This window comes from Pipistrellus hanaki, assembly GCF_964339955.1.
Source record: "Pipistrellus hanaki genome assembly, chromosome: 4".
Classification (NCBI taxonomy): domain Eukaryota; kingdom Metazoa; phylum Chordata; class Mammalia; order Chiroptera; family Vespertilionidae; genus Pipistrellus; species Pipistrellus hanaki.
Window position 1 is genome coordinate 11329572 of NC_140506.1, and position 13330 is coordinate 11342901.

Genomic DNA, 13330 nt, shown 5'->3' on the forward strand with positions numbered 1-13330 from the left:
TTCTGGGAGTAGAATGGGCCAGGAGATCCAAACCAGAGTTGTCCTAGGCACACCAGGTGCTGTGGTCACCTGGGGGCATACATGTTATCAAGCTACTGATTTTTTCTGAGCTGGTCGGTGTTCCTATTTTCTTAGCAAAGGGGTGAAACAGTGGCTAAGGACACATGTTACAGAGCTAGACCCTAGGTCTCTGAATATTGGCTGTTTGACGTGGACCAGGCACCCAGCATCTTCATGGCTCCATAACCTCCTCTAAGATGGTCATATGCTTTAGTTTGCTGGGTGGATTAGGTGAGCTAGAGCATGTAAGTGAGGCAGGCAGAATAATATCCCGCCAAGGTGTCCACATCTGAATCTCTGGAGCCCGTGAATAAGTTAGACTATGTGGTGTGGGGACAGAGGTTGCAAATGGGATTGAGGTTGCCACTCAAGATGACCTGGAGATGGGAAGATGATCCTGGGTTATCCAGGTGGGCCTGTGTAATCATGAGTCTCCGGTAGGTAAAAGAGGGAGGCAGAGGAGTTAGAGTAAGAAGGACATGACCTGCCAATGCTGGCTGTAGAGAAGGAAGAAGGGGTCACAAGCCAAGGAATGCCTGAAGCCTCCGAAGCTGTAAAAGGCCAGAAATCAGCTTCTTCATGTAGCCCCCAGAAGGAACACAGCCCTGTCCACACCTTATTTTAGCCCAACAAGACCCATTTGGACTCCTGGCCTAAATGATAAGACAATAAATTTGTGTTTTTAAGTTATTGTGTATGTGACCATTTATTACAGCAGCAGCAACAGGAAACACCCGTTGTGTACATACTGAGAAGAGTGCCTGGCACACAGTAGAGACTACACAAGGCTTCATATCAAAAACAGTGGTAGAGACAGCACCTCGGGGAGGCCCAGGGCATATGAACCACAGCTGGTCCATCTGAGTCTGAGTCCTGGCTTTGCCCTTTATTGTGACCTTGCTGTGTGCAGAGGGCTAAACCTCTCTGTGACTCTATTTCCGCCCAAAGGCCCTACCACCAAATACCATCACATTGGAGATGAGGTTTCAATATATGAATTTGGTGAGGATACACTCAGTCCAAACATCAGCCTTTTGACCTTCATTCTGGATTTGAGGAACTGTGGGCCAAGGAGGGGGAAAAAAAACCTAATGTAAAAGAAAATAAAAGAATAATAGTGGAAAAAATAGAACTGAGATAAGTATTATTTCATCATTTTTTTCGGGCACCTACTGTGGAATAGCCACAGTTCAGGCTAAGAACCTAGTTCCATTATACAGGTGAAGGGAACAAGATCTGAAGTGTTGCTAACTCACAGAGGACTGTGCCACTTCTCTTTAGTTCTGGGTCAGGGCTGGAGGGGGGCCCATCAGGGTCCAAATTCTGCTCTACTCCTGCCTATGCCTGACATCTGGTAAAAGGCAGGCTATGTCTTTGTCTTGTCTGAGGGGGCATGGAAATCAACCAGAGAAACTGATCTTTAGGATCTATCTTTAGAGCCTTTGCCATTCTAGACCTTTCTTGTCAGCTTTTCAAGGTTTCATGGCTGCTAATCCCACAGGCTTTGAGTCAACCTGATTTTCCATTTCAAGCATCTTCTCAGCATAAAAAAAAAGGCACCAGCATGAAAGCAGGTAAACACAGGATGATGCATGAAAGAGAGGAGAGTCCCTCCCTGGGAGGAAAATGTTGCTGCATTAAGTCAGAATGATTTTCAAATCAGCTCATACTGAGTTTTTCTTACATCAAAGGCTAGGGGAGAATAAACTTCTTTCTCATCCTCCTGTTCATCTTCCCCGGGGCATCTCTGGGCCTCTGTTTAACAAATGACAACTGGGGAATACATTTGCAGCAGTTTTTGGGAAGTGCTTTATAATCGACCAGTGGCTGGGGGGTGGTTTGGGGAGAGGTGAACAGGAGAGAGAACCTGGGGAGGGGGAGCGTGGGAGGGGAGAGAGGAGGTGGTGTAGAGAGAAGACTGGAGTGAGGGAAATCACAGGGACTGAATCTCTTTCTGTCTCTCTCCCTCACTCCCTCTCCCATTAGGTTTGGTTTGGGAGGGTTACTGATTCAAGCACTTTTTTTCGCTAAAGGGACAGCGAAAAGAAAACCGACAGCCACTGCCTTTCTCGGGGATGCCAGCAGAAGACAAGTGGCAGCTGATGGTTTTGCTTTTGACATCCATTGCTGTCAACAGTGCTTTTAGCAGTTCCTCATGGTCACCAGGGTCATTTGACTCCTTATTTTCTATTAGAAAGGGCTAATTTGGAAGTTGTCCAGAGACTGCTCTACCATATGTTACCCATTCAACAAACTGTCCCAATTACAGGAGCCAGGCTGAGCACCAGCATGGAATCCAGGCTCTTGTATTCATTAATGTGGCTGGCCGTAAAGAGAATGTGTACTCATTCCCCCCCCCCCCCCCCCCAACTTGTCATTGTCTCAAAGCTTAGAGGTGGCCAAGTGGAGGGCTGAGTGGGGAATTATGGGACAATAATAATAATACATCAAAACTCAATAGAACATTCTGGCCAGCAAAGCACTGCCAAGCAATTTATCACATGTGATCTTTTCGGCAGCCATGATGATCCTCCTTGTCACAAAGTTGAGGACACTGGGGATGGCCCCCTAGTTAGTGCAAGATTGGGATGGTACACCCCCAGCATGCCCTGGTGTCAAGTCCAGTGCTCTTGCTACTGGATCAGGAACATCTGATTATTCAAATCTCAGGCAGTTTGATTATCCCAATTACTCCAATTTCTTCTTTGGGAGGAAATATGGAATTTAAAAATCTCAACAGTCTTTCAGAAATTTCAGGAGTCTAGTCACCTGGTACCCCAGGGAATAGGTGAATGTGCCGCAGCATCTGGTTTTGGACATGCCCCTGAAGGCTGCTATCCCTGCCAGCAATGGTGGCATGGCCCTTGGCCACGGCAAGAGGCTGCCGACTTTCTATTTTCAATTGCAGGGCTCACACAGCATTACAACTCTTCTGGTATCCATTATAGCAAAAGGCTTAGTGTCTCAATGTTTTAGAATTTACTGATCTGAATATTAAGATCCTGGGCATTGTGGCTTCAGTGAATTAACTTCAGTAGCTTAAAAAAAATAACATGTCCATTAGGTTAACAGGTGGCTGTGAATTCTCAAGACATATTGACGGGGCACTCTTTTAGGAACTCAGTATTCATGTCAATGATATTAAAATGGCCGCTAAGGGTGTTTACAAGGAGGGATAATTACATTTTTATTATATCATATTCTGTCTTGGGAATTGTTACCATCTACAGTAAACAAAAGGATGCAAACATAACTGAGTGGCAGTAATGAGATGACAAGCCATGTTCATAATTAGAGTCAACTAGTACCCAGAGGGTTGGAGCCCTGGAAGATATTGTCCACCCAAAATGTAGAGAGCAGGGCTCAGGCAGCAGTAATTTTCTAAGTGTCGCAGTCACTCTCATGTGTAGTTACATTGAGAAACACTATGTTAAGCCACCCCCCCCCCCCATGCCAGTTAGTAATTAAATGGACAAAATAACCATTATTTGTCCTTTATCTGACTTTACAACTGAATTGCACTGAACCATATTCCCACTTAGAGCCTGTTTAAAGCTGTATCTACTAAGACGGGCTCTCAATCTAAGATGCACATCGAACCACTGGTGAATTTTTAAAGGTGCAAAGATCAGAGAACAGAGTTAGACGTTGAGATTCAGAGGTTTGTGATGGGCTCTAGACACATGTGTTTATGAAACATTCCAAAGGCAATTCTGATGAGTCAGTATGGAAAACCCTGGGATTAGTGGTTTACAACCAAGGCCGATTCTGCCTCTCATGGGACCCAATTGGGCAATACCTGAAGACATGAGGAACACAGGTGCAGAGCGGGGAGGATGCCGCAGGCATCTACAAGTAAAGGCCAGGGATGCTGTTTAACGTCCCACAGTGCACAGGCCCGTCTCCCCTACCACAAGGAAGTAATCAGCACAAAATGTCAATAGTGTGCCTCTTGAGAAACTCTAGTTAAAAATCACATTTATACACCTATCACTTAAAATGTGCCAGTAAAGTCTGTACTTATATCGGGATCCTTTGAGATTATAGATTTATATTTGCAGTGAATAAAAAGACAAATTAAGACAAACAAAAATAGCTCAGACACTGGAATAGCCCACCCAGTTCTATTTTGATTTGTGAACTAAGACTCCACGGACACTGTTGATTAATTAACGGGATGACAGCCTCATTTATGTAGCATTTTGACAGCATTTATTCACACTCTATCAGCATTTTTAAATGCCCTTTGGTACAATTAATGATTGTTAAAAAAGCTAACTTGTAGGAATATAGGATTATTCATATCTCAGGTAGTTTTAACATTTCTTTTTCTTTTGAAAGTTGATTTCATAACATAAAACTAGAAGTTTGAGAGTAATGTGGCATGCAAAAGTTTATACACTCGTGTGTGTGTGTGTGTGTGTGTGTGTGTGTGTGTGTGTGTGTTTCTAACACCTGTGGTTTGAGTAACTTAAAACAATCAACTTATACTCATGGCTAAACAAGAGTCAGGTAATGCTCTAGACTGGGCTGAGAGGCCATGTCTTGGAAATGTTGGATTCATACAAGAAGACCAAGATGTATTTCAGAGTGAAAGTATTAACATAGTTCTTTACTGTTGTCAGTCATTGCTCAGTCCTTCTGGTTTCTTTATTGTCTAAGGTGCTTAATCTATGCGAGTACAACAAACCTTGCTATCGATCTCACTGCTCCCCAGCGCAGACTGGATGACGTAGAGCAGGGCATCTGTGAGGCCCTCACATTCCCGCATCCTCCTGCGGGCCTCCTCACCGGCTGAACTAACATTCCTGCAAAGCAAAAGGACCTGTTAGCAACCTTCACAATGATCACCAAACGCTTTCCCACACATACCTTCTCTCCTTGTTTCAAAGAAAAACACTTTGCTTGCCTTTTCAGATGTTTATTAAAAATGAAGTTTTATTGAGTAGGGATGGCTTCAACCACCTCTACTAACTCATCAAATCCATCCTAAAACTGGGGAAGTCACAGATAGCTGTAATGCAACTAGAGAAATGGAGAACATAGAATTCAAACATGTGAGTGTCCAAAGACCGCTCAGAATGGGAGACTTTTTGAAAGTCTTCAAAGTTTTCTTCCTTTACCATTGATGAAGGAATCAGAGCTCTTTGATTCAAAAGACTCTTCTTCTTTAAGAAGTGTGAAACATTTTTCAAAGACAGAGCTTCCAACTTACTAAAATACTTTAGAGATCTAATTTTACCTGCCTCAAAAATATACCTACTTTGGTCCAGCCAAAGTAAATTAGAAATTTATTCTAAGAACATAGGGAGGGGTTTCTATGAAAATTTAGCCACAGGAGTGCCCATGGCCCCTTCAAAGGCAGGAATTAACCAAGCTCCTTTCTGGACTGGCATAAGCTGTGCTAGAGCCAACAGAAGGAGCCTGTTGTTATTCACTGCACAGCTGGGAAGCAGAGAGATATAAAAACCATGAGACAATCCTAGTCACCAGACTTGTAAAAAGCAGGAGATAACCCTAGTCAAAGATGCACATTTGGGATGCTTTTTCATACTCCACCACCTGAAAGTATGTTCTTGGTCTCCTAACCATGGATAGGATTAGGTTCCAGTTAAGAATTTTTGCAGTGACTGACTTACCAACAACACAGCCTGTGGGAGGGAAACTGGAGGAGGTGGGTTTATAGAAAGAGGCACAAAGGGACTGAAACATTTTAGAAGCTGTGGGGAAGACAGAGAATGATCTAGGCTGAGCAATGGGTCTCAAGAGTTGGCTGTATCAGAACTCCAGGGGGGTGTTCATGTAGATTGCTGGACCCCATCCTGAGGTCTCTGGTGGAGTCGATCTGAAGATACTTTCTCCATTTTTTGAAACAAAACAAAACAAAACAAAAACTGAGAAAGTATATTCAGTTGCATATTTGGGGGTATTGGTATTGATAATTTCTACTGCTCTAGCTTTAGTCTAGGGAGAGAGTTTGTTGGAGAGGATATTGCTTTCTGTTGACAGCCCTAGGCAGCCACCTGGCAGATCCCAAGAATCTGTGGCCTGGGACAAAGCCCACAAAAGTTAAATAGGGTACAACTCCACACCCACATTGTAATCGACACATACATTCTCATTTCATTTTCACCGTGACACTTCATTCTATATTTTACAGATGAGAAAACTGAGGCTCAGAGAAGTTATCAAAAGCCAAATGGGCAGCAAGTGGAGAAGCTGAAAGGTACCTAGGGCTTGATGCACAATATAGACAGACTATGCTTTAAAATAAAATAAAAAAAGACCTAATGCTATAATGCTACTGAACATAAGTGTTTTCTTTGCTATCTAAAACATTCTGTGGAACATGTATTAAATAGGATCTATCAGCATTTTAATGTAATTCTGGGAAAGGTTATTCAATTCAAATTAGTATTTTTGGCATTTGCTGATCTTAAAATATAAACACAATTTCTTAGGCAATACAACTGGGCAGATATTGACAGTTTTTATGTAAAGTGTTATAGATTCTGCTTTGGGGTGGCGAGCTGTCTTTTCTGATAAGATCTCTTGGAAAGGAAAGAACTAACTTCCTCCTAGGGAAAAAATGGTGAGAGGCATGGTGGAATTATTCTAACCAGAAGGATGGGCTTTGTGAAGAGATCACGTTTAGACCATTCTCCATGAAGAGATTTTCATCAGGTCAAGCTTTGAGGCCTTTACAGCAATAGGTTTGTTCAAAAATTCCAACTGGGCCTCTTTGGCCAGAAGAATGTTGTGGCCATGTGTGGTTGTGTTTGAAATCTTGCCTCTTTGTTCCTTGAGGAGGTCACGTCTTCAAAGAGAGAATGATGGAATTTAGTCTTGAGAGAACCTTAGGACAGCTCATGTACACCCTGGTCTGAAATCCTCTGTACTTTTCTTGCATCCACGAACACCGCTTTCCTTTGAAGAAGTTCACCATGGGGGCAGTGAATGCCTCCTGATTCCTAAATAAATTTTATAATAACCAGCCTATCTTTTACTGGTAATTAATGAATGGGCAGGGCCAACCAATGAACCAATGGGAAAGATGAGGAATTAACAACTTTGTCAACATTACAAGTTGCCAATATTAATCTAAGCTTTTTTCTTTATTCTAGTTTCTGTTTGATTCCAGTCTAGTCTTCTCCAAAATTAAAAAAAAAAAGTTACTATATTGGCTACTATATTAAAGCATTAAAGATATTGGAAAATGAGAAAGACTTATAAGTTAGGGTCCCTACAGGGTAAATGACTGGGATAGACGGACGGACACACACACACACACACACACACACACATACACCCCTCTGATACAGTGGGTAGGATGGAGTTACCACAGTGTCTGCAGGCAGGATGAGGATCAATATCAATGTTTAAACAAAGTGAAGTATGCATATGTCTCTTTTTCAATGGGTTGCAGTGTCCTACAAGCCTTTGGGAATGGGTTTCTACTTTCACCTATTCCTGAATGAGTGGAACATACGGTGAGTACCTTTGGTTTTTCATTCCGGAGTAGAGGAGGGCTTTCTTTTTCTCCCCTTTTCCCCAAACACAAGATCTAACACACTATGTATGCTTTACTGTTTGCAATTTTTATAAAGCCAATAAAATTGTGTGCTGGTCACTGTGCAGCTATTGTAATTTTGGTCCTACCTGTTTGACAATGAGCCAATGTCTAACTTAAAAAGTTCCATCCTCCTCTTGTACTTAAACCACCTTACAACTGTCTTGAGAAGTTACAACTGTCTTGTTCCATGTCTAGCTAGAAACTGGTACAGCAAAATTCTGTGCATTAATATAACATTAAAACAAATACTGGTAGGTTATTTATAAAGACTGCAATGAACCTATAATTTCTATTCATTAGAAATAATCTTTATAATTTGTATTAAATGTCAGCAGATACATCATTTGGAAATTTCTGCTTAAAGTAGATAGTAGATTCTATATACTTTTTTCTTTCAAAGGAAAGAGGTGTTGCTTTTTTAAAAAGTTCATTTTTATTAAATTTAGAGAGGAATCGAGAGGGAGAGAGATGGAAACATCAATGATGAGAGAGAGTCATTAATTGGCTGCTTCCTGCATGCCCCATACCGGGGATCAAGCCTGCAGCCCGGGCATGTGGACCTAACAAGGAATCGAACCCTGACCTTCATAGGTCAATGCTCTACCAGTGAGCCATGCCAGCTGGGAAATTCTATATATTTTTTATCTAACCGATAAAAAATAAAACATAATTTTTATATTTTATCATCAGCAAGGAAACAGAGACCTCAGTCCTACCTGAAGGAACTCTGAACTAGATTCTCCCACTAACCATCAGTAAGGAACAAGCCCTGCTGAAACCTCTATTTTAAGCTGGTGAGACTGGGGTCTGATTTGGAACTGACAGAAATTATAGCACAGTATATTTGTCATGTTCTAAGTCACTAAGTCTGTGGTAATTTGTCCCAGTAGCAATAGGAAACAACTACAAAGCTTGTTTTACTCAAGGGTAAGTGGATATTTTTCAACACCATCCCTAAATGTTTAATAAGTCACTGCTTTCCTGGAAACTGTTCAGTTACAGTGGGCTCATGCAAGACTTTAGAAGATATTTCTAGATGATCAAATAATTGTATTAGCTTGCTCAAGACCAAACTGGCACATATATAAGAAAATTGAAACCTTTCCTAGAGGCATGCGTGTAGAGGAAGAGGGTGGCTTATGAAGCATCTTCCCTCAACTACGCAGAGAACACTAATGTGATGTGGTGATGCCTGTGCTGTATCTTTTCCCACTGCGAATCTGATGAAGCCATGTGAGTGCCTCCACACGTGTGGCCATCACCTTGGGCTGACTGCTCTCCTGTCTGGCTGACATCTTGTACTCCTGCCAGTCCTCTTTCACGCAGAAGAGACACCCCCCCCCCCCCCCAAAAGCTCAGTGTGAACAGAAAGTGCAGGGTTGGTATTATATGCCTTAATGTGGGAAGAGAGGATGCTGGATACAGGGAGAGGACTGAGGCAATTTCCTAGCTCTGCTGGAGTGAAGTCTGTATTATGTTCTCATTACTTGAAGTGACTTTCTGGAACATCATCTGAAACACCCCCCATAAGGATCCAGTCCTGTGACCAGTAGCAAGATTAGCCACACCTCTGGAAACATTTATTGGGTACAAATAACGAAAGGCTGAATTTACTTGAAAAGCTCTAGACTTCTTTTTGACATTTGTGTTTTTTTAATTTTTAAAATTTTCAAAAAGAATAGTTTATTTACCTTTACAGAGAGAGGAAAGAAGAAACTTCAATGTTTGAGTGTAACATCAATTGGCTGCCTCCTGCACACCCCCTACTGGGGATTGAGCCCAAAACCTGGGTATGTGCCCTGATCTAGAATCTAACATACAGCCTTGAGGTGCATGGGATAGCACCCCACCAACTGAGCCACACCAGCCAGAGCTCGACAATTTTTTTTTAAAAAAAATATAAAACTGGTCCGTCCTTACAGCCAATTCAGAAAAATTTCCAGAGGGAAAAATTTCCCCTTCTTTTCTTTTCAAGATTACACAGTCTTCCGTTTGACTTCTTGCTGTGCACCTTACTATCTTTTCCCAAAGAAGGTAATTTCTTTATAAATCAGGACAGTGATGGCTTGGTAATTACTTTGCTGAGCTGCAGGGACAGAACGCTTCAGTGGCCTACAGACCAGCTACCTCGTGCAGCTGGCAGAACACTGCTGCGTGCTGTCCTCCAATCTGTAGATGGTAGCTCCTCCGTCATCGCCACCCTGCCCACACTGGGAAATGTAAAGACGGACGAGCTCCTTGCGGCTGACTGGGCATCCCTGGCCCCGTGAAGCTCTGCACAGACCGTGCCTTCTGAAGTCAGCTCTGCATCAGGCACATTGTTCCAGAGGAGCCCAGAGCACAACCAGGATACCTGTGTGAAAATAACCCTATCGCTTTCAAGTACTGCCTAGGGTGTTAGCTACACGATTCCAATTAAAATTGATGGACGCCACAGAGTTAACTGCTCTAGGAAATGTCTGCTGCAGGTTTCCCATTAGGCTAAACTACAAGGAAATCACAGGGAAGAAAGGGGTGAGTGCTGTGTGCCTATCACCGTTAACTGAGCCTAATTGTGCTGGTGGCTCTTTGTGCTCCTTGACTGTCCACAGTTGTTGCTTAACTTGTGCTCGGGGACTGAGCTGTACGTACTCACTGTGCCTGGAGTCACCAGACCGTGCCTCAGGCTCAGAGCATTGCCACGTGGCCCAACCCCTTTGGCTGCTCTCCCCCTGCCCTGTGTCCCTCAATATCTAAAACATGTCACTACAGCACATTTGGGATGGGCTCTTCTTTCCACTCTGCTGGCCGGGAACCCGATGCATCTCATGTTGAGAGCAACCACATCCCACCTGGTACCTCTGCTCAGCAAGGGGGCTTCCCATCAAGTCTCCCCATGGTGGCAAGCGCTCCCCTAGAACAAATCCATTCACTGCATGGCCCTATTACAAGTGCAACAGCAGCAAAAAGGAAATATTATAACTCAAAATGCAATTTAAGTACAAAAACATGAATAAAAACAAATGTTTTCTTCCTTCCTGGCTACACCAAATTATTTCTTATCAACCAGACATACATCAGGGTACATATAAAATACACATAATAAATTAGTAGGCTAGAAAACACTGCAAAACAGAAACACAATATTCACTTCACCAAGCAGGCAGCTTTCAGGAAAGCAAGCATCGTGGCTAAATAAAAAAGGAGCAACACTGAGGCCATCCAGTTCCTTGTATTTCCAGTCCTCTGTCTTCTCTGAAGTAGGAGAACAAAGCTGACTAATCAAGGGATAATAGGTAATTGCCTACTTGTCTTTTAAATGTCAGATTGTGGGTTTGAAGAATTTCAAGATTTGGCCTTATGTTCTGGATTATTAATAGCTATTATTCAAACAACGCTTCCAACTTTTATTTCAATTCCTCTCCTAATTCCCCAAGTGCAGTCATGTAATCTTTCAATGTATTTACTTGCAGGAACTTTTAACAAATCATACTTCAAAGACTTATTGAAGCTGGGAATCAGTGTGACTGTTAAAAGCTCACTTATCTAGCTGATAAATTTCCTCACGGTCAATTTCATATTTTCATGATTGCTTTGATCACTTACTGATACTTTATTGGACACCAGTAAGAACAATAGAGACAATGTCTCCAGAGGAAAGAACTGCTTTAGCTCTTGTGTCCTATCACTCTCTTCTACCCAAAAATACTCTGTGCAACTCCCAAGGTCTTCCCAGATGGTTTTACTCTGGGTAGTCACTGTCATACTGATGCCATCGACATTTCTCTACGTTAACTGCTCATGAATCCTGCCCAGCATGGAAGGGTTAAGTGACAAAACAGGTAGCCACCAAGCAGGGAAGGAGGTAGAGAAAGCCCCCGTCACTCTGCTGTTCCAGGCCAGCTACCTATCCATTCTTTTTTGATTTTTTTTCTTTCTGTCTTCTTACATTTCTTCCTTGAAAAAAAAAAAAAATCCTTACATTTGTGGGAAAATGCTAATAAAATGCTTAAGCTCCATGTCCAAATGGGAAGGAAATGATTAAAAATAAAAACCACATTTCCTTTAATCTTAGTTTACCCTTCTCTCCTAATTGTTATCTCATAAATTTAGACGTGTGGATGACTCATATGGTAGTCTTTTTGGGGCCATAGAAAACTTAGACTTTAGTTCATTTGGCTAGTGATCATTGTGTAGTAATGGCTAGGTGAAATAGATTAACAAAGCCAATCTTTGTTTGGTCAAAGATCAATTAAAACTGTGAGGGCATCTGTAGACTACCTTCTTCTCATCTTGTTTTACAATGGAAATATGTAGGTTAGGGTGCTGGGCAGGTGGGAAGAAGGAGGAGAAACTATAAGAATGCAAATACGTTTTGTGTAAGAAAAAACTTTTACAGGAAACTCAGTAAAACTAAGATCTCTTGGCCTTTTTCACTTTTTTCCCCTGAAAGGCAGGAAGTATACATTGAATCTTAATTATTAAAATATGTTTTTACATTTTGGGGAAAATTCTAACTTATTAAAAGAAAGTGGAGTTAGCTTCTGTAAGAAATATGTATGTGGTCTTTCAAGTTTATGTGCTGGTCTGAATCGCAATTTTGCCATCATTTTTGGAAAAGTCTGTATCCAATCCTACTCATCTTTCAAGTCTTTCCATTACCACAGAGACCCTAACTCATATTAGGGTTGCATTTTTTTAAGAGTCGTTGGCTTTTAAAATCTCGGCTGCTGTAGCACTTATGCAGATTCCCTGTTTTCCCCCATTACTGTCAGGAATGGACTTTTTCTTCTTCACGTGGTAGGGAGAATTTGAAAGAGGTCCTCACAAGATTCCTGCACCCCTGGTGGTTCAATCAAACACTAACCCTGGCACTGCTGTGAAGGGGTTTTGCAGATGGAATTGAGGTTATGAACCAACTGGCCTGAAGATAGGGAGATGATCCTGCTGGGCCCAGTGTCATCATATAAGCCCCTCATGGTGAAGGGGAAGGCAGAACGGTCAGTCTGAGAGACATGGCCAAAGAGGAAGAGCCTGGCATTGCTGCTTTTGAGGAAGGTAGCCAGGACCCAGAGCTCATGGGAGTCTCTGGAGTGGAGGGCATCTCCCATCCAGCAGCCAGCAAGGAAGAGAAGCCCTCAGTCTACAAATGCTGGGAACAGAATTTAGCCAATGACCCAAATGAGTCAGGAAGCAGATTCTTCCCAGAGCTCCCTGATAAGAATCCTTTGGCAGACACTTTGATTTTGGATATGATGAGGCTTCAAGGCAAGGAACCAGCCCAGTCCCCTGGACTTCTGACCTACAGAATTCTGAATTATGAATTTTGAGTTGTTCTTATCCACTAGGTTTGTGCTAATTTAGATATTATAGCTGCAATGGAAGATGACTACATTCGCATGTCCTCTTAAGACAGAAAAAACCTATCATAATATTTTTCATAAAAGTATTTTCTGAAATACTGCTAAAATATTTCAAAACTTTTAGATAAACGTTCTGCATCTTCAAGTGGAGGTATTTTTGATGCTCTTAACGATGAGACGACGTCATTAGAATATTCAGATGCCTCCTGTTGCAGGAATGGTAACCTGGATGAGTTTCTCACCAACTCTAGGTAAACTAAGGGTGACTTTTCTTGGTTTACTGCTACTAGATGGTTGGCACTCAACATATGTGGAGGATAATTGCACCACTGGGTGCACAATTTCCTTACTGCTT

At 42.1% G+C, this 13330-nt stretch overlaps 1 protein-coding gene across 6 annotated transcripts in view; it reads right to left on the minus strand.

The window, feature by feature from the left end:
- CTNND2 (catenin delta 2) overlaps nucleotides 1-13330 on the minus strand; it is a 715685-nt gene that overhangs the window by 108745 nt on the left and 593610 nt on the right. For all 6 annotated transcript variants that reach the window (XM_084880857.1, XM_084880856.1, XM_084880854.1 and 3 more), the window contains one exon: nucleotides 4751-4868. In XM_084880857.1, coding sequence (XP_084736983.1) covers nucleotides 4751-4868 — 118 coding nt within the window. The remainder of the gene's footprint in view (nucleotides 1-4750; nucleotides 4869-13330) is intronic.